The 22,482-nt window shown below is 45.0% G+C and overlaps 1 protein-coding gene across 1 annotated transcript in view; it reads left to right on the top strand.

Annotated features, from left to right (window-relative positions):
• The window catches only part of LOC138548018 (cytochrome P450 4B1-like), a 312,989-nt gene that overhangs the window by 101,157 nt on the left and 189,350 nt on the right, over window positions 1–22,482 (top strand). The window contains exon 5 of the mRNA XM_069642250.1: window positions 11,672–11,799. Within this exon, the coding sequence (XP_069498351.1) occupies window positions 11,672–11,799 (128 nt within the window). The remainder of the gene's footprint in view (window positions 1–11,671; window positions 11,800–22,482) is intronic.

Here is a 22,482-nt window from a genome sequence, read left to right as displayed (position 1 = left end):
GTTTAATAGCTACTGCATATTATACTAATGCCAGCTATTACAAAGTTTAGCACATATCCACAAAAGCCAACATCAACCAACTGATGCATGGGCAAATGGATCACCTTGTACAGGTGTTGTCTAGGCTTAACATACCATCTATCCACATCTGGTAATACAATATGTATGTAGAATTATATGCATTTATTATTCACAAAGAATCCAGCTGTAGAAAAGCACAAAAAGAAGAAAGGAAAGCGAGAACACATTATTTGAATTTTTCATAAAAACCAAAACATATCCTTATTTGTCCTACAAACATATCCTCCATTTTATGATTGCAAGGATAATATGTAGCAAAAGATCTCCACTGATATGAATATACAATTAGCATATTATACATTGTTTTGCATCACTGCGCACATTGCCATCCTCTGATCTTTCATCATAATAGTCAAATCAAATTATATAACGAAGTTGGAGAATTCAGATTTTTAGACACCCCCATTGAACCTCCACAGAGATATCCTACCATTGAGCTACATTCATTGCCTACTGTCTTACCTAATGGTAACAACATGTCTTATATTCTGGTCATACCCTTAATGTTTCTGGTATTGGTAAAGGATAACTTTAACCAAAATGAAAACAGATATAATCATTGAGTCCCATATTAAATAATAACCTAATGGAAACGACTAACTTGTTGCTTCATTTACCTTATAAGGATCCATGCTTTCTCACAATTGTATGTATATTTGGGTAGCGTGGATAAAATTTGCTCACCCTGAAGTTGGATTTTCCTGCTTTAAGTAGTGAATATACATTTGTGTGCCCTAGAAAACAGGTCATAGATCCTGTTGCCAGTCTAGTTACTATGGTAAAACCCTGTGATCCTAAGAAGATGCTCTGCTTCTTCCCTCAAATTCGGCATGACTTTCGCTCAAAATTGGACGGCATTCTGCATGGTGGATCGTGTCCACCATTTTAAAAGTTTTATTTATACCATCAGCGTCATGATCATACAACGTGATGATGTCACGATTGCGTGACATCATAAAGAATGTGTTTGCGCTTTAGAATGAAAGTTGCGCTATATGAGGATGTTCAATTTTCATACTTCTTGTCAAATGATGGCAAAGTTCCTAAATTATGAACTTCACAAAATTTCGTATACAGTATAATCAAGTTTCCGTGCATTGTTTTTCACATTCATTGTGAACATACAATGGCACAGGCAAACATTCCATTGTAATTCGACAGTCGGATGGTGTGAGGACATCACAATTACACGACGCCACCGTGCACTGCTAATACTAACACCCAGGACATCAAAGATGACATCACAAATGTCATTGTTGACATCACTGATGACCTCACATATCTGGGCCACTTGTTTTGGTTCATTGACCTATCAATGTCCGGTGGTTTTGTTCACTGACAGTCAGAATATACAATTGAAAATGTGTTACATATCTAGACATTAGCCATCTTGTTAGGTCTTAAAGTACTTTCCTTAGGGTTTGGTCTCAGCTCATAGTGCACATATATGGAGCAATAAGCAGGCCACAAACACAATTAATTTCCTTACGTGATGATGAACTTTAATGTTATTGACATTTTCTGGCGATGTTGTTTCTTTCTTCCGTACTTTAGTGTCCCTATATGTGTCTCTGATTTGTATGCATTCTGAGCCTTTCTATGTATTGTTTATACTAACGCAAGTATGTAGTACGTCTTCAATTATTAGCTATTTAGTTCATGTTTAACATTACTCCAAACTCTGATAAGGTACCATTCATTATTTTACTATCTAAAATGACCAGAATAAAATATTTTACTACTATGGTATGTGTGTGTATGATAAGGTTCTTGTATTAACAACAACACTCCAATATAATGTTTTGTTTAGATGAGTACATTCTTTGATACATTAAGTAGTTCAGAATAGGTCACCCGATAACTCCTGACATCTTGTTACCAACATTATAAACACAACCCCTTGTAGAGACTTGTCATCAAAATGAATTGTATATGTGATGTCATCAATCACATTTGTGATGTCATCTTTAATGTCCTAGGTGATAGTTACAGCAGTGCACAATGATGATGCGAGTTATGCTTAGAAGAGGAAGTGCCTACCTCTGGCACCCATAGAGAATGGTGGGTGTGGCAGTACTTTACCACTGTTGGGAATGTACCAGAGGTTAAAGCTACCAAAGTGAAATGCACTGAGTGCAACGTTGTTGTCAGTCCATGAGCCGCCACACCACATCCAGCCACTACAATACCCTCAGAAAGGTTGTTAATTTCTTAGCAAGTACTAGGCTGTCTTCCTCCACATTATCTTACTCAACCAATACTGTAATCACACAGCCTACTTCTGTGGGACACAAAATCCCACCAGCTACTTTGCGAGTGATAAAAGAGGCTGTTGATCCATCTCTTTCGAAGACAACCGTACTTTGTATATACTGCAACGCACCACTCTGCAGGGGGGAGCAATTTTTAAGTGCTTTTGAATCTGAGGGCCAAGCCCGCTACCCAGGCAGTAAAGTTATGACACTATTGTTTGTACTTACATGTTCACACTTTCGAAAAACTGAAAAGCATACACATTTGCAAAAACATACTTTCACGTCCTTGGATTTTGGAGACTGGCTATGGCTGCAAGCCATGAGCGCTGGTCTTGGTAACATTATGAGGGTATAGGTGACAGTGAACTAGGATGCAGGGTAGGTGCAGTGGGTAACAGGGGGGTTGGTCGGGTGAGTCATGGTCGAGCCTGACGCATATGCATTTGAACTATGACTTGCATCCCCGGCTTGCACTGTTGATAACTATAGACATCAGAATACTTTGCAAAAAATATGTTTGTTAAAGGAGGTGTATAGGCCACAGTGTTAGCCAACATTCAAACAACGGTTGATTGTATGCCATTTAAATGCATAGTTTGCCAATATGCACTATGACCATGCGCCTGTGGCCTTTGCTCATGTTCATATTAGTGTGGAGGCCTACATGTGGAGGTCACCCACAAGCGCCTTCAACATTGCAGATAGCACGATGATTGCTGAACTAGATTTACAAGACAGTAAGCCTTTGAAAACTGAAGTCATTCTAGGCATGCTGGATGTTTAGTGATTTTATCTTTTTTTCTTTTTTGCACTTTGCATTTTGCATGTGTGGCCCTGGAAGGAACAGTACACCCAGCCTGGTGGGCAATCAACCTTTTCCCCCTGTTTCTGGTCTCTCTGTGCTGTCTCTATATATTAATAAACCGCTTTTCATCTATCTATTTCCATGCATCTGTACTTCATGCTGTAATCATCTCTATATGTGCAATATGATGTCTGAAATGGGTTTGTGCATTTTCAATCCGCACATGAAGCTGGGTAGCAAATGGGTAGCTATCTAACAGTGTTACATACTTATCATGTGTTGAAAAATTGGTGCACTGTGGAAAGTTGCAATAGGTTGCAGAGTCACAATGGTGAAATTATTTAACCAATGGACAACATATATGAAGTGATTGTATGGTTCATTGCCAGCTCTGTTACAGGTTTCGACACTCTCCTCCCTGAGGGCTACAAGACCCTCTCTAAGCCCAGGTCTAACCGGACAGGGGTTGGAGTTGCTCTGATCTTCCCGGAGTATGTCCCTGCTACTATCATAACCACTCAGGCCTACTCTTCCTTTGAATGCGTTGTCTGCAGGATTGGTGTCACCTGACCTCTCTCTGACTCTGGCCACCATCTACAGGCCCCTGACCAGGTCTCCCACTTCCTCTCCGAATGGGCTGACCTTGCCTCTTCTTTTCTTCCCTCCTCCACCAGGCTTCTCCTCCTCTGAGACTTCAATATTCACCTCAACTCCCTTGTTACAGCCTCTGGGCTCTTCCGCAACCTCTGTGACTCTTTCCCTCTCCATTATTTCATCCCATTTGACGCACTCAGTCTATCACACCTTGGATGTTCTCATCTCTTCAGACATCCCCATCTCCAACCCTCTCATTACTCCTGTCTCTTGGTCTGATCGTGCTGTCCTGTCCTCTCACCTGGACCTCCTGGGTCTGCCACCTAAGCCCATGTCCGCACTTCCAGTGTCCTTCTCCGTTATTCGACCTATGAAGCGAGTGTCAGTTGCTGCTTTTGCCGTCACCGTCACTCTCCCTCCTATGCCTACCACTGATTCTCACTCTGACACAGCCCTTACTAACCTTCAACTCACCATCTCCAACACTCTGCATATCCTTGCGCCTGTCATGAGGATCTGCATGAAACCCACCTCCAAGTGCAATTCCTGGTTTGACTCCTACCTGGCCACTCTGAAACACAAGTGCAGACCCGGCTGAGCGGAAGTGGCAGGCCTCAAGCATATCCTCTGACAAATTGGCCTGCCGCCTGCTCCAAAGGCAATACAGACTCTCCATCTGCTCGAAGAAGAAGGCCCATATCCAAGCCTGTATCTCTGCAGACACTTAAAAAACATGGCTGAACTTTTCAAAATCTGCAACGAACTCGCCAACTGTACTGCAGTCTCCACTTCTCCTCTGCCTCCCTTGGTACTTTTACTTTTATTTATTTAGCTTGACAACACAAAGAAGAAGCAAGTGACCATCAGAGGCAGATAAACATGGGGACAATCAACAGTACGGATGAGAGTCTGGCCAAACCATCAATTCAAGTAGTGGTGGCAGGTGGGAGAGGAGGGTACGGGGGATACAACATCAGAGTCTGTAGCTGTGGAGGCCATATAGGAGTGGAATTTCAACCAAATGTTCCTGGGTTTAGAATGTGTTGGCTGTTGATTAGACCAGGATTCTTCCGTATCCGAGGACCACGTGACCGCTGTGAGCAATTGCATGTGGGAGGGTGCTCCAGGCCAGAGCCAGCATAGGAAGATGCAGCGAACAGCGAGTAGCATGCAGAGGCCAGCCAGTTTTTTGGAGTCACGGCCCAAATCAGGGAAGACATGAAAAAGACATAGTACTGGGGACGGGGCGATAGTGTGATCTAAAATAGTAGACATGGTGGAACATACCTCCTCCCAGAACTGTGCCAGTTGAGGACAAGACCAGCTCATGTAGATGTATGTAGCGCTATCACATCCGCACCTGGGGCATCTCGGGAGTGATCCTGCGACATGTGGTGCAGCCTGATTGGAGTGCAGTGATATCTGTGCAAGACTTTGAATTGGATTAACTTGAATCGGAAGTTAAAGGACACTTTATGAGTGTGTGCACACATAAGACTCCAGCGTTGTTCCTGATGAGGTTTCTAGACAAGTCCGCTCTATGAAGGATTCACCCAAACATGTGTTCCCCTGCTGCTCCAGTACTATCAAGGACTACATTGTCTCCCTTGCTGCAGCCTTGACTGATTTCTGCAACCACACCTTTGCCACTAGTTCCTTCCCCTCACACACTCCCTTGTGCAAACTCTCCTCAAAAAGCCCTCTCTCTGACCTTTCTTACCTGGCAAACTACGGCCCTATCTTCATCAACCCCTTCCTGGGCAAACTCTTGGAGAAGCTGGCCATCTCCCACCTTATCCACCACACTGAATCTGTTGGTGGTCTCCATGACCACCAGTCTGCTTTCAGAGATGCCAGAGTCATGGAAACTGCTCTCCTGAACACCCTTGAAGAACTCTATAATCACAACTCCAGCTCTCCTTCCATTCTCATTCTTATTGGCCTTTCCTCTGCCTTTGATACGGTCAATCAAGCCTGATAAATCGACTCTGTGATACCCTTGGCATCATAGACCTGGCTCTGGACTGGTTGACATCCTTCCACTTGGACCGACCTTCCCAGGTTCAACTGGTCCCTTTTCTCTCCACCATATCACTCTCCCCCTGTGGTCCCTCAGGATTATATCTTATCACCTTGGCTGCTCAACATCTATTTAACTCCTCTAGCCCACTTGATCTCCATATTCTCTCCTAACTTCCAGTGTTATGCGGATGATACACAGCTCTGCTTCAAGCTTCCCTCCTCCACCACTTCTTCTCCCTCTCTTATTCCTGACTGCCTTCTGCTATTCAGGCATGGTGCTCTGCTAACGACCTCTGCCTCAATGCCAGTAAGTCAGAGATTCTTCTCATTAGGACCCTTGCTACCTCTTTACCTCCCACACTCTGGCTGCCCTCCATGGGCCCCCTCCCCTAACCCACTTGTGAGGCAAAAAACCTTGATGTCATCTTTGCCTGCTCTCTCTCCATCTCTCCTCACTTCACAGACCTTTCCAAGGAGGCCCACTTTCGGCTACACCTCCTCAGAAGCATTCTCCCTTTCCTCACGTTCCCCCAGAAACTCAATGTCTACAGAGCTCTGGTCCTCTCCAGGCTGGACTACTGCAACAACCTCTTCCTCAATCTGCCTAAATCCTCCCTTCGCCTGCTTCGACTATCCAGAATAGGACTGTGAGACTTATCTTTGGCCTCAAGCCCAAGGACAGAAACTCTCTAGCCCTAAAACCTCTCCACTGGCTCCCACTTGCTGTGAGGATCAAGTTCAAAACCCTTTGCAGCATACACAAGGATTTCTGGGGCCCGGGAACCCTGTAGATCAATCTCTCTCTCCCTAAATACCGCCCTGCTAGAGCCCTTTGATCATCTAGCTCCAACTCCCTGGAGATCAGACGCTTTTCCAAGCAGAGAGTGGGGGATAGATCTCTCTCCTGCGCAGGTGCCTCCCTCTGGAACGTGTTCCCTGCCCTCCTCCAACTTGAACCGGATCTCATTAAGTTCCAGAAGCTTCTTAAGCCCTTCCTTTTCTCTTTTTCCTTCCCTCTCCACCTCCCCTGCTAATCTCCCTGTCTGCTTCTTGACTGGCTTCCAGATACCTTCAGAGGCTTCAGGGCATCAGACCCCCCTTTCCAGTCTACCCTTGCACTTGGTCTCCCTGGACCACCCACTGCCCCTCAACCTGCACTGCCATTCTGGGCCCCTCCCCCGCACTTGCCTGGCTCGGCCTGCACCCTAGCCTTTCCAGCCCCTAACCTCTCACTTAGCTTGTGGACCTTCCTTCCCCTGCACGCTCTGCTTTCCCCTGGCTCTGTCCACCTGACCTCCTCTGACCTCCTCTGACACTCACTTTTGTCATGGGCCCTTACACCCTGACTGGTACACCCCCATCCCATTTCCCCTGCACTTCTTTATTGCACTTGCACATGGCGAATGTTACAAGGCGTAGTAGGATTGTTTTTCGTTTTGTTTTATCCTTCCATCCTCCACCTTGTCTTTTTGCACCTTGAAACATTTTGTATAGGTGCATTATAAATACTCAATCATTTGGGGACAAGGTGGAAAAGCCTGTTCTCATGGTGTGTATATGAATTGGATGTGCACTGGCTTGATACGAATTGGTTTAGTTTTGATGCTGTTGCTTGACTTTACATTGAAAAAAGACTGCCAATTTGTTTTAAAAAACTTTCGACAGTAATGCAATCACAATTTAGCCCAATCTGAACCGAATGGGCAGACAGATCTGTATCCCAACCACGCTGCTGCAGGATGGCCTCCCTTTTGTGCATCTATGTGAAACAATGCATACATGCTCAGGCAGGGCTTTAAGTGGGCCGGGGACAAGCCCCAGCAGTCTCCGGAAAGGGCTGGCAAGCCAGGGCCCTGCCCGGCCCTCCCCGACTGCCCCTAGCCATGCCAACTGCTCGGGCAGCCGTGTAGCTGAAGCGCTGCACAGTTACACAAAGTGCCTGCAGGTGTTAGCACTTCGGAAGTACTGACATCTGCAGACAGCCCGTTTAACTGTGGCTTTGGCTACACGGCTGCCAGATGACCATATGCTACGAAACAGGAGGAGGGCTGGAGGGCTCAGTCTCTCCTTTGTTTTCTGAGTAAAGAGTCATCATGCAGCATGAAGCTTTTTACATGATGCTTCATGTTGCGTGATGACTGGGTCCTTCAACCCTCCCACTGTTTTGGGGTATTTAGCCCTCTCGCAGCAGGCAGACCTTTCATTCAAGGAGACCATTGTGACCGGACACGTCATTTTCTTCTGTGTAAATGTGAGAAAAAGTAAGGTAAGATGCATTGGACATTTTTTTAAGATCGATCTATGTATGCCCGCTCGATTGGGCAAATAACATGTTGATGGAAGTTCCCCTTTAACAACTACATACAGTGAAGTAACATCATGAAACATTATCAGTGAAAAACCTATGACATTCAATGAACAAACTTTGTTAAAGGGACATTATGGTTAAGTCGCACTAATAAAAACCTATGAAAATCATTGAAATAACTTTGTTAAAGGGACCTTATAGTTAAATTGCACTAAAAAAAATATGAAATTCAATTTGTATTTATTGTATTGAGCATTTATTATGCTGTTTCCAGGCACCACAAGGCAAAAGGGGTAGGGAACAAGGGGAGTAAAATAACAGTGGCAACGACAGTAAATATACAATTGCCACAAGACCAGTGAGGAGGGAGCAAGAGTGGCAAAATAACAGTGGCAAAAAACAGTAAATATACAATCATGATCCTACTAGGCCTTGTGACTGTGAAGAGAAGTGCAGGAGATATGGAAGGGAGGGTGGGTAGGAGAGCAAAGGTATAGACAAGTGCTGGTTGGAACATTGTCGGGAATTGCAAGGAGAGCCAAGTTCTAGGGTGGAACAGTCCCACCGGTGGGATGAACAGCGGGTGCTGGTGTTGACTGGGTAGAGGGCCTGGTAACCTGTGAGATTCATGAAGGACCAGGCCGTTAGTCTCAGTGGCAGTGGGGTGATTAGCTGGGAAAGGAGAGAGGGAAAGAGGTACAGAAAAGCAGAGTTTTGAGAGGTTTCCAAAACTTAAGTTGGTTCGACTCAAGTCTGAGGGGAAAAGGGAGGCTGTACCAAAGAAAGGAACCAGCTGAGGAGAGAGACCTGCCCCCTACTCTGTGCTTGGAGAAGCGGTTGATAAGCAGAGAGTTGGAGTTAGATGAGCAGAGGGTTCTAGCAGGGAAGTATTTAGGGAGGGAAGATTGTAAATAGTGTGGTTCCAGACCCCAGAAAGCCTTGTGGATGATGCAAAGGGGCTTGAATTTGATTCTTAAGGCCACCAGCCAGTGGAGAGATATTAGGTCTGGAAAGATACAGTCCCTGGGCTTGAGGCCAAGGATAAGTATTGCAGCCTTATTCTGGATTAGCTGAAGCGGGAGTAGGGAGGAAAGGGGGAGACCAAGGAAGAGGCTGTTGCAATTGTCCAACCTAGAAAGGACTAGAGCTCTGGAGACGTTGAGCTTCTGGGGAAAAGTGAGGAAATGGAGGATACCTTTAAGGAGGTGAAGCTGGAAGTGGGCCTTCCTGGCAAGGCCCAAGATGTGAGGGATGAAGGAGAGAGCGGAGTCAAAGATGACCCCAATAAAAAAACGTTGTTGAAAGGTACGAAACTTGTCATTTGTGGTAAGCTATGCAACCATAACTCGAACCACCACCATGCTCTGCTACGACTAACACTCAGGACATAAAAGATGACATCACAAATGGGATCATTTATTTATATATTTATTTATAGAGAGCTGGTAGCCCACGGGCATCGGGGTGCTAACACAAACACCAGATGGACGAACAGAAAAGACAGGACGAGGAGACTGTTTTGGCAGAAGGGGTGCAGAGGATTTATTTGAAGAGCAAAGTTTTCAGGCCTTTCCTAAACCTTCCTAACTCGGAGTCTAATCTCACGGCAATGGACAGGGAGTTCCTGAAGCTGGCAGCTTTGACTCAGAAAGGTTTTTCCTATGCCACTTGCCGGACGGTATCTCAGGCTAATGATCTGAGTTGTGTTAGATGATCTCAGAGTTCTAGATGGGTGGTAACGAGGTATTAGGGATTTGAGGTAGGCTGGAGCAGACCCATATATGCATCTGTGAGCCACTGTTCCTATTTTAAAATTGATAAGTTCCTTGATTGGCAGCCAATGTAGCTTTCTTCGGTGGGTAGATATGTTTTCCCTTTTGCAATCTTCTTGACAAATCCGTACAGTGTTGTTTTGCACGATCAGGAGAGAGTTGCAATAATCGAGTCTTGATACAATGGTAGCTCGAGCAACAATGGCACAATTATTTTCTGAGATGCAGGGGTGTATGTTCTAAATCAGATGAAGATAGGAATTACAACTTTTACTTAGTTGGTTAACATAGGCGTCTGAATGCAGAGAAGCCTCCAACTGAATCCCAAGGGTCTTAACTTTCTCTAGTACTGGGATGATGCTTTCCAATTCGGAAACTCGAGAAGTCATGGCTAAATTTGGCTCGGGCAAGTTTGACAACACTGATGACGTCACATATCTTATCAATTCTGTTGAAAAGTCCCTACAAGGGGTTCTGTTTAGAATGTTTAGAATGTTTAGAATGTTTTGCTAGCAACATATCAAGGGTAATAGGGAGACCTCTCATGAACTACTCCATGTATCAAAAAATTTAATTATTTAAACCAAAGCTTTATATCGAAGGGCTGCTGTTAACATAATGATGCATACACATAGGCAGTAGCTGCAGCTTGGACCATTGAAGTAGAATATAGCTTTCATGACCATCTACGCCCCCTGCTGTGGTGTGAAAGCTAGTCATACTGCAGGATTTTGGGGTTTTCTTTCATCCTAAAGGAGATCAGATCTAGGTGAGCCCTTCTCCCATTGGAGAAATAACACTTTTAAAAAATGTTCCAAAATGGCCACCGTCATCCCTTTTCTCTTTTGATGGCGGCGGCCAGATGGGAGGAGCATCAGGGACCAGAGTGCAAGGCTCTGGTCCCACACGTAGATTGGGGTGGGGGAAGGGGAATTGTGTTTTTATAATGTGGGAAGGCAACAGGGAGGCTCTTGCCTCCCCATGTTAGAAAATAAAGGAAAAAAAGAGTGCCCCCCGGGGAAGGGATTCGGGTGGCTGGGACAGCAGCCAGGGATTGTGTATTCTCGCCTGCAGTTCCGGCCACCTGATTGGCTGAGCACCCTTCCACGGGTGCGGATATTTTTTTTCTCATACTATTGGCCAGTAGAATCATAAGTCCAAGGCTATCAGAAGCTTGTCTAGTGTTAAACTTTGAATTAACAGTTAACAATACAAGAATTAATACACACATGCCAGTACAGAAAATAAATATTAAGAGCATCAATGCATACAAATCTGAGGCACATACAGGGAAACTTTAGTAAGGAGGAAAGAACCACCATGACCAGAAAATGACAATAAGATCAGAGTTCATCATCATGTTTAAAAATGAATTGGTTGGGGCCTGCTTATTGTCCCATGTATGTGCACCATGAGCTCAGACCAAACCGTAAGGAAAGTACTTTAAGAACATATGACAAGATGAATGTCTAACTATACAGCACCTTACAATTTATAGAATTCTCACTCTGAACAAAAACAACTGGCCCAGATATGCAATGTCATCAGTGATGTCATCAATGATGCCATTTGTGATGCCATCTTTATGTCCTGGGTGTTAGTCTTAGCAGTGCATGCAGTGGCGTGAGTTGTGGTTGCAGAGCTTATCATAACGGGCACATTTCCTGTTTTTTTTTACTTGTAACCATAACATCCCTTTAACAACGTTTTCTCATTGAATATACATATAAATGTACAGTAGTGTTTGTAACCCAAACCCCATTCATACCGAGCACATCAGCTTTAATTTGATGTCTGTGATCACATTTTGTATCTTTTGTCCCCTTTTCATTAGGATAATTTGGAAAAGCTCATTGATGATAAAGGCAACTCGGTGGAGCTCTTCCATCATGTCAGCCTAATGACCCTCGATAGCATCATGAAATGTGCATTCAGCTATGACAGCAACTGCCAGATGGACAGGTGATTACTGGGACATTCTTGATGATTTTGTTTTATATGATGGAAGCCGAGGAACATAAAAAGGCATTGCTCCCTTTCAAGAATCCAACCTGTAGGCTACAATAATATTATAAGTATTCACTTCAGTGCCCAGCATGTTATGTGTCATGGGAGTCAACGAATTGCTGTGGTACAAAGATGAACATTTCAGTATTTCTTATTATCATAATTACAATATAAGAATATCAATAGTGATAATCATTTTGGTGAGTCTGCGCATGTTTTAATTCCTGTGAAAAGTATTTATTTAGCAATGAAAATACAGAAAGGTAGCAGGATACCAAATAGTTGACATACCTCTTCATCCCACTGTGATGTGAAGTGATGTGAACCTATGGAAAAAATCATCTTAGTGAGATTCAAAATTCCAAAGATCAGACATGTTTCTAATGTCACAGATGGTACAAGAATTTACTCAAGACTCAGAGATGGTTTACTTTTTTTTAAATTATATTCTCAAAGGTATTTATGGCTGCCCCTCTCTTTTCTCTAAAAGGCTCTCTCAGCCAGCCTGTTTTTAGATACTGATTGTTTCACCCTCCATATACTAACTGGTAAAATTACCTGTGATGTCAACCTAAAGGCGTGTGACCTTATCTAACTAAACCCCCTTGGGGACTTCCTAGATTTACCTACTCTATCAAGTTGTTAGTGTTCTAAAGGGATTATGGGATTGTGCCTTCCAGTCACACTACTTGATTTGCTCTTTCTTGAATTATGCTCACTTTTTTCTCTCCCTCTCCTTCTCGCCACAAGTCCACCAGCATATACTGCTTCCCCTCTCCTTTGTTCCTCTGATGTCTCTCACTCCTTCTCAGCCTTTCCTTCACCCTTTGATATTGTTCCTTCTCACTCCTACGTTGACCTCCAAGCTTCAAATTCCTCGTCCATACTACTACTAAGACTTCATCCACCTCTTACTCTGACACATTCTTTTTACTCGATGACATGCCCTTCATATTCACATGTCACCACACCATTCACACTGTAACACACTCACAGTGAAGTACCACTGGCACTCACTAAACAATACCTCACCTTCTTCAGAAATCCCCGTCCACACTCAAGCACTACTACCTTCCTCCTGCTTGTTCTGCCTGCTCCACCTCCCTCACCTGAATAACCCCCAACTTCCTGCTTCCTGACCTGCTTTTTATGATTCCCCTCCTCCTGCCATTAGTAAACTTCCCCTGTTCAATCTATCCCGTCATTCCCACCCAGAGTGTGACACAAGCAACAAAACTGTGTAATAGTGGACTAAGCCCTGCCGGTTCCCCCACAGAGGACAGCAGCAAAATAATGATGCGGGCCATGGCACTCAATGTTCATGGTTGTATTAATGGGCTTGGCTTTTGGCTATGTGAAGCAGAAGACCAAGTGAAATACAGGGTCACACAGCCGCTCTCACGAGAACCCAATCCGGGTATGTAAGTAGTCAGAATTATTCAAAGGTTCTGTTCAAAGGTAGAAAAAGATATTTTTGATTGAAAAACGACAACATTGAGGTTCAGTTGTGTTTCAAAATTATTTTATCATTGAAACATTTTCATCACAAAAATGAGTCTCGTGAATGAGAGGTCACTAATATACTCTTAGTGAGGAAGAAATCGCCACTTATAGCTTTACAATCAGACCAAAAAATTGCCATTGCATTTCGGAATTACATTTCCTTCATCAGGGCAGGTCTACAGGTAATGTATACAGGTTCATAAAGAAATTAGTACATCATAATGCAAAAAAACACACAAAACATATATCAGTGTCATATATTATATGATAATGTAGAGAACATACCATTCAGTTGTAATTGCAGGAGTGGGTGGTAAAAATGAGGTAATGGGAAGAAATGGGAAAAAAGAGAATAATAAGACCCTATTTTGTATGGGTTAATAGATTGTGAAGTTAAATAAACACAGCATTTTACCTGAGATTGGTGAGTTGAATGCACAGTGTGTGGCGTGGTTGGCTTATGAAAGCCATGCAGTAATCAAGAACTGCCTGATGTGAACCAGCGCAGAAGAACAGCCTTCAGTAGATTGGCTGAAATAAAAAAGCATGCGCAATTGCAAACGGGTGGAGACCGTGTTTGCAGACAAAATGTGAATGTTGAACAAGCTTACCGTGCGAGACACGGGGAACAGGAGTTCTCCCGTTGCCGGCTCGTGTGCAACTGTGGCTATCGCATCGAAGCGTCGCCGGGGCAACGCTTCCTTTTAAAGACACGTGACCGCCAAGCAACCCTGATGGGCACGCGGTTGAAAATAGGAGGCTGCAATCAGGCCTATGGGCTTGATCTGGATGAATATAGATATGTATCTGGCCTCATGGCTGTAAATGAGGAATTATAGTGTGTTAAAATATATATATATATATTTTTTTTTAAACGGAAAAATGGGTCTGATAGAAATAGAAGAAATACTGGGCTGAGGTAAAGAAGGGAATAGTTAAGAAAGCCTATACATAGAACAAATGATGTAAATGAAGTGATGTTGCTGTCGCTGGTGATGTCAACCTGGCAGCACCGGAGGCCCCGGACACCAGGTCAAGGATATGCTGATGTGACATTGGCGATACAAGAAAGTAAATTCAGTTACATGGTTCCTTCTGTTATCTTTACATATTCACATATTTACACCCTGTTGTGATGACGTCAAGAGACGGCACCTTGGGTCCCATAAATTCCAAGACGTGATACAGTGACATTGATGATAGATAGAAGTCCACTCAAACAAATGGTTGATACTGTAAGACTTTCACATTAATATATTAACATATTCACACCCCTGCTGTGAGTGGTGTCGTCAGAAGACGGCACCTTGGGTCCCAGACAGAGTGTCCAGGAGATACAGCAGGGTAGCTTGTAGGTCCACAATCTTTAGGTACCAAAGATGTCATAACGAAAGTAGGAACATATTAATCAAAGCAGTAAAATTGTGAGATCATAAGAAACAGTGGTAATTGATCTCTTCGTTGATTCCATTGGGAGTCAGACTACCAAGTTTGTCGATCCAAAAGGTCTCCTTGTGGTTCAACCGCTGGTTCAGGTCCTCATGTGGACTGTTTTTTGTAAGTGCTTCCAAAATCAGGAATCTTATCTGAGTCAGATCATGTCCATTTTCAATCCAGTGGCGTGCTACAGCCGAGTTCGTATTTGCATTCCGGATACAAGACCGGTGCTCATTCCACCTAGTTTTGGCCATTCTTGTGGATTGGCCAACATAAAATTTGCCACACGGGCATTAGATGCCGTAGATGGTGTTGATACTGTCGCAGGTTCCATAGGTTTTGAGGAAAATCCTTTTCCCTGTTCTAGGATGGTTAATGACATTCCCCTCAATTACTGAGTTACAGTTAATACAATGAAGACAAGGGAATGTTCCAGTCCTTTGAGTTGTGGGTTCCTTAAGGGGCGGTCTTGTATGTACCAATTCGTCTCTGAGATTCCTACTGCGCTGGTAGGCAAATACCGGTAATTCACTAAATAGACCTTGTACCTACTTTCGGTATGACATCTTTGGTACCTAAAGATTGTGGACTTACAAGCTACCCTGCTGTATCTCTGTATCTCACTGTATCACGTCTTGGAATTTATGGGACCCAAGGTGCCGTCTCTTGACGTCATCACAACAGGGTGTAAATATGTGAATGTGTAAAGATAACAGAAGGAACCATGTAACTGAATTTACTTTCTTGTATCGCCAAAGTCACATCAGCATATCCTTGACCTGGTGTCCAGGGCCTCCGGGGCCGCCAGGTTGACATCACCAGCGACAGCGACATCACTTAACTATTCCCTTCTTTACCTCAGCCCAGTATTTCTTCTATTTCTATCATACCCATTTTTCCGTTTTCTTTTTTTTTTTTTTATATTTTAACACACTATAATTCCTCATTTACAGCCATGAGGCCAGATACATATCTATATTCATCCAGATCAAGCCCATAGGCCTGATTGCAGCCTCCTATTTTCAACCGCGCGCCCATCAGGGTTGCTTGGCGGTCACGTGTCTTTAAAAGGAAGCGTTGCGCCGGCGACGCTTCGATGCGATAGCCGCAGTTGCACACGAGCCGGCAACAGGAGAACTCCTGTTCCCCGTGTCTCGCACGGTAAGCTTGTTCAACATTCACATTTTGTCTGCAAACATGGATTCCACCCGTTTGCAATTACGCATGCTTTTTTATTTCAGCCAATCTACTGAAGGCTGTTCTTATGCGCTGGTTCACATCAGGCAGTTCTTGATTACTACATGGCTTTCATAAGCCAACCACGCCACACACTGTGCATTCAACTCACCAATCTCTGGTAAAATGCTGTGTTTATTTAACTTCACAATCTATTAACCCATACAAAATAGGGTCTTATTATTCTCTTTTTTCCCATTTCTTCCCATTACCTCATCTTTACCACCCACTCCTGCAATTACAACTGAAGGCTATGTTCTCTACATTATCATATAATATATGACACTGATATATGTTTTGTGTGTTTTTTTGCATTATGATGTACTAATTTCTTTATGAACCTGTATACATTACCTGTAGACCTGCCCTGATGAAGGAAATGTAATTCCGAAATGCATTGGCAATTTTTTGGTCTGATTGTAAAGCTATAAGTGGCGATTTCTTCCTCTCTAAGAGTATATTAGTGACCTCTCATTCACGAGACTCATTTTTTTGATGAACATTTTTCGTTGATAAAATAATTTTGAAACACAACTGAACCTCAATGTTGTCGTTTTTCAATCAAAAATATCTTTTTCTACCTTTGAACACTTTGAACAGAACCTTTGAGTAATTCTGACTACTTACATACCCGGATTGGGTTCTCGTGAGAGCGGCTGTGTGACCCTATATTTCACTTGGTCTTCTGCTTCACATGTATTTTGAATTTGGGTGTCTCCGAATTCGTCACAGCCAGCTCCTTTTTGAATATTTGGATAGAAACTATTTGAGCAAATCAACTTTTTTGTCTACAATTTTTGATATTTGATATACGTTGATTTATCATCAAGTGGTGCCCACTCATTTCTCTTCTTGGCTTTTGGCTACCATCTGGTAGTATAGTCTGTAAGGGGATCACTGCCCCGTTTCTAAGTCCCTGGTGGTCTAGGGAATGAACCACTGCTGTGGTTCGCTGCTGCTGCTGCCACTGGGAAGCGTTGTGGTCCAGACTGGAGATTTCAGGTTGAGGATCGCATGTCATGCCAGAGTGCTTCTCTCTCTTTTGTCCTGCATGCTTTGGCCCATCTCAGATTAGTTGACTCTCCAAGAAAAAGAAGGACTCTGGTAAGCATTTGTACTTATGGCATAGTGTAAGACAAATTGGTACTGCATAAAAGCATGCTGGCACATGTGGGGGATAGGAGCTGGGACCATCTTAACTGCTAACGCCCTCCTCAGGAGTAGGACTGGCTGAGGATATCTCTGTGGTAGGCTTCCCACTTGTGGCTGAGAGATGTTGTCCATCATTTCTTGACAAGGCCTGCATAGTGGCATTGTTACACAAAGGAATGTCAAATCATCTAGAGCAAGTGTCTGCAACAAGCTGCTCTCCAGATGAGTTGGACTACACCTTCTATGAAGCCTCATTATTGACTATGTGTCGAGATGGATTTCTGAACTCTGACATGGTGGGCAGAGGTTCAGAAGGCCAGCCTAGTTTCTAGGAATAGGGTGACATTCTGGATACACCAGATGAATCAATGTAGCATTGGCGGTGGTGAAGACTAGATCTCCGGAGAGATGAGGGTGATCGAAAGCCCACAATGAGCACACACAGTCAAGGACACTACAAATTACTCTCAGTCAGGTGTATATCAAAAATACATATACATTTATGAAAGGCCTTTTAAATCAAACACAAGCAAAGATCTGCAGTAATACTTAAATCAACACAACACTACTATAGAACATATATACAGTTACAATGGCCTAAAGGAATGGCACACAGTAAGGGTCCACAACCTGTAAGAAAAGGTGGCATACAGTGCAAATATACTTTAGTCAGTTCTTCATTTATCAAACACTAAGAGGCAGTCCAGTCCCTAAGAAGAGTAGAGCCTAGAGCTAAAAAGTACTTTCAGCGTAGACACACGTGATCATGCGGTAGAGCGAAAAACAGGGTCTCTTGCAGGGGCTGTAGCGACTCAGGAAGGTGGGTGAGGCAGTGAAGAATATTTCACACTATTCCAGGAGTGTCTCCCCAAGAGGGCAGAACAGGATCCAAGAGTTGGGAATAGGACCATAGCACAGGCTACCTCGATAAAGGTGAGTGGCCCTCAGTGGACACTTGTGCGTAAAATTTGATGGATACGCCAGGGGCCACCGGTAAGGGTTGCAGTACTCACCGACCCAAGGCACGCTCCAGACCAAACTTTGGCAGTCGAGTCTACTTCGGTTGCGGGTTCAAATGCTGCAATTGTGCGGTTCTGCAACTTTCTGCGGCTGAGTTCCAGGGATGATTCCGTGGCAGGACAGTGGTGATTTCTCCTCTCCTGGTGAAGGGAACAACTGATTTCACTGCAGCACATCTCAGGGCACAGGGCGCATAGCAGCAGCACACCCTCGAAATTTGTCACCACGGGTGAGCAACACAGTGACCGCGTGCACTCGGGTTCATGCGTACTCTTCTAATTCCAGACCTAGAGTGCCTAAGTGTACGAAACCTGCCAGGTGAGTGCCTTGGACCCAGTGCTTTTTGGTCCCCACAGTGTCAAGAGTCAACTCAAGACGGCAGCGGTTCCAGAGAAAAAGTCCTGTACACGCTGGCCAGTTCACTGGTTGGCCCAGGAACATTTCCGAGAAGGTTTGCTTTCAGGTTAAGGTGGAGGTGCTGTGACTAGTTGGTCCCTCTATTCAAATGGGTGGAATCGCCTTGGCAGACCTTCTAAGTTTGATCAGAAGCAGGGGGGCCCTGCGGGGAAACAGCGGGATCAGAGTGCCAAACCTTCAAGCAAGTAACCAGCGTCTCCTCGACTCAGCTTCTTGGTTTCAGGATGCTTGGATCCTATGCTAGGTTTGTTGTGAATTCAAGAGATTTACCTGGTATGGGTGTTTGGAGCCTACTCTTATCCAGAATCTCCTTCGCGCCAAAACGAAAAGGATTGAATAGGAGATCTACACACATGCAGGCATACCAGATGTGGACCAATCATGGACCACGGTGGTTACAGTCATTCCCAGCACACCAGACTCTCTGGCATCCAGGATATGTATTGGAACTAGACAGTCCAGCCCACATCATGAAGGCACACACACAAGGCATGAAGAAGCCTGCGAAAGCTTCTGTTTGTGCGGGTAGCTGGATGACCAAATAAGGGTTTTTCCAGGTCTGGTCAACTTGGGAAAGGTAAAGGGACAAAATGGCCCAAGGACAGAACAAAGGACCTCATGGAGTGGCCATTTTGGGACCAAGCTACTGTCCAGGGCCAAACAAGGTAAACGTGAAATGGACCACAAGAAAGGGTTAGAAAATATGTGAAAAATAACAGCTGCCACCAGCTCTGTCCATGGCACACTTGTACTACTACCGGAAAATCCTTTGAGGGTGTCAAGGGCTTTTAGAAATGAAAGGAAGACCCTAGCACACTGTACTGTAAGGTACTTTGTGCACTGGTAACATGTTGATAAAAACTTGCAACAAAGTAAAGGACTAAGGGAAATAAAGTCTCCCAGTACTGACTGTCTTTAAGGGCATGCCAGTTCCCCATAACAAAGTGAGCAAAAACCCAGCAGAGTGCAGCAGAAGGCTGTGCTCCACTGGCAAATGTCAGGCTAGGATTGTCAGACAACAGCAAAAAAGTTGGGGGGTTCACAACTGGAGGGAAAGTTACACATAAATGGACATTTATCAAAACACTTTCCCCTTCTAGACCAAGGACAAGGGGAACTAATCCACCCCTGTATGAGCTTCTTGTTCAGGTTTGTTAAACAATCTGGACAACCCATCAGCATTGCTATGTTGAGCACCGGGCATATGCTCAATAGTGAAGTCAGTCAGGCTTATGGACCACCTGATCAACTTAGGATTCTCTCCCTTCATGTTCATGAGCCACTTTTAGGGCTTATGCTCAGTTTGCACATTGAAGTGGGTGCCCTAGAGATTGGGCCTCAGCTTCCTTAGGGCCCACACAGCAGAGAAACATTCTTCCTCTACTGTGGACCATCTGAGCTCTCTGTCCTTAAGCTGTTGACCAATAGGGTGTTCCTTACCCTTCTCATCTACTTGTGACAGTACAGCTCCTATCCCAGTGTCAGAGGAATCTGTTTGCACAATAAAAGGTCTTTGGTAATCAGGGGCCCTGAGAACAGGGGCCTGGCACAAGGAGTATTATAAACCATGGAAGGCCTTCCCCCAATCCTCAGACCAAGATACGTTCTTGGGTTTCTTTTGAGTTGTGAGAGCAGTCAGAGGGGCAGCTATGGTGCCATAGTCTGCCATAAAGTTTCTGTAGTACCCTGTGAGTCCTAAAAAGGCTCTTACCTTGGTTTGTGTAGTGGGGGTAGGCCATTCTCGTGCTGCTTATACTTTACTGGGTAGAGGCTTTATCCTCCCTCCACCTACATCATGCCCAAGGTAGACCACTGAACCTTAGCCAATCTGGCACTTACTCGCCATTTTAGTCAGGTGGGCCTTCTGAAGAGCCTGTAACACATTTCTTTTTTTTAAACTTTGGTTTTATTAACATTTTCTTAAACAAACTGTAGGGCACCAAGCATGTTCTCATGAAATCAAGTGACGGGCCCGAAGGCCAAGGCCCCCCCACTCCCACCACCCCAATACAGTCCCACCCCCCTAACCAAAAAGAAAAAAAAAACCCACATCGGGTCTTTGAGCTGCAAGCTTTCTTAGTCTGGAGCTTGGAAGCGAGCGTAAGCGTTGACTTCTCCTATGGCTGTTGTCCATCTGCCGATTCCCGGGCCATGGGCGCCCACACCTTTCCCAATTCCACGTTACGGATCAATGGACATCCCATCCCCAGGTCTGTTGCACCACGTACCAGTTCGCTTGGAAGGAGGCCGAGACATTGTTTACCATTGCCGTCAGTTTGTCCATCAAGAACATATTTTTGACCTTTTGTAGCCATTCCACCTTGGAGGGAGTTTCTGGGCTCTTCCATTTTTGGGCGAGGGCAACCCTACCCGCTCGTAGCATTGTTTCCCACATTCTAGGGTACCTCAATGTGTCCGTGTCCTCTGGGGGGAGGCCCAGCAGCATGGTCAGAGGGTTCTGGGGGAGCAATTCCTCAGAGATTTCAGCGATCCAGCCCCTTACCTCCTCCCAATATGCCTGTAACTTCGGGCAGTGCCACCACATGTGTGCCCTCGAACCCACCTGATCGCAACCCCTTGGGCATGCTGGGGATACACCTGGGAACATTTTTGACAACTTTGCAGGGTCTCTGTGCCATCCCTGGAGGATTTTAAAATTATGTTCCATATCCGCGGTAAATAAGTTCCCGTGGAATGCTATTTTAAATATCCTGGACCAGGCGTCCTCAGAGATCTCTTCCCCTGCCAGCTCGTTCCAAAAAGAGCGTAACCGCCTCCTCTCACCCAAATTAACAGTGTTCAAAATTTTATACATCCCTGAAACCGCCCCCTTCCTGGAGGACGCTGTATCAAGAAACTTCTCAAAGGGGGTCAGTGGTCTTTTCAAATCTTGGCCCCAGGCCTGGTCACATAGGATGCCCTTCAAGCGGAGATATTCAAAAATGGATAGTGACCCCTGACCAAGAGCTTCCCTCAGTTCCTCGTATGGTAGGAATTCTCCTTCCCTGAACATCTGCCCTGCCCATTCCATCCCCAAGTCGGACCAGGACTGTGCACAGCGGAACCCCCTACTGCCCAACTTGAGGGGTTGGCTCTATAGAGAGGACATCGGGGACGGCCATGACGTTAAGTGTGCTGTCTGGGGGCCCTCACGCCAGATCGCCCAGAGAACGCCTAATGTTGGGTGGGACTTCAATCTATTCGGGATACATTTTCGCGGGGCCCATAGGAGGTCCCGAACCTTTAGTGGGTGGGCATCTATGTCCTCCAGATAGGACCAGTATGTGCCCAGCCCCTCTTTCATATGCTCCAGGAGGACCCGCAACTGGGCGGCACGATAGTAGAGTTGGAAATCTGGCAGCCCAAACCCTCCCTCCTCCCTAGGTAAAGTCAGGACATTTTTTGCGGTTCTCGGTGTCCTACCCTGCCATATAAACTCACGAACCGCGTTTTGGAGGACCCTGAAGGTTTGGTCAGGGACGGCCACAGGAAGAGAGGTGAAGAGATACAACAACCTTGGTAGAATGTTCATCTTGACTGCCGTCATGCGGCCATACCAGGACAGAATCATGGAGCCCCATCTCCTCAGGTCTGCCGAAATCCCCACCATCACAGGGTCGTAATTAATAGGGGCTAGATTTGAAAGGTCCCTGGGGATGAGAACACCTAGGTAACGGATAGCGGTTTTCCCCACTGCTATCCCTTCCAACCTGTCCAGGGAGTCCAAACCCGGGTCTAATGTTCTCATGGGGAGGAGGACCGATTTGGATGCGTTAATTTTGAGCCCCGAGAAGCGCCCAAATGTGGCCAACAGAGACAAGAGGGGGGGAAGCGAGCGCCGCGGGTCCACCAGGTAGGCCAGGATGTCATCTG

The sequence above is a fragment of the Ambystoma mexicanum genome, chromosome 1q (assembly GCF_040938575.1).
Source record: "Ambystoma mexicanum isolate Mex_15411 chromosome 1q, UKY_AmexF1_1, whole genome shotgun sequence".
Lineage (NCBI taxonomy): Eukaryota > Metazoa > Chordata > Amphibia > Caudata > Ambystomatidae > Ambystoma > Ambystoma mexicanum.
Note: the sequence above shows the minus strand (reverse complement) of the source record. Positions and strands in the feature narration are given on the sequence as shown.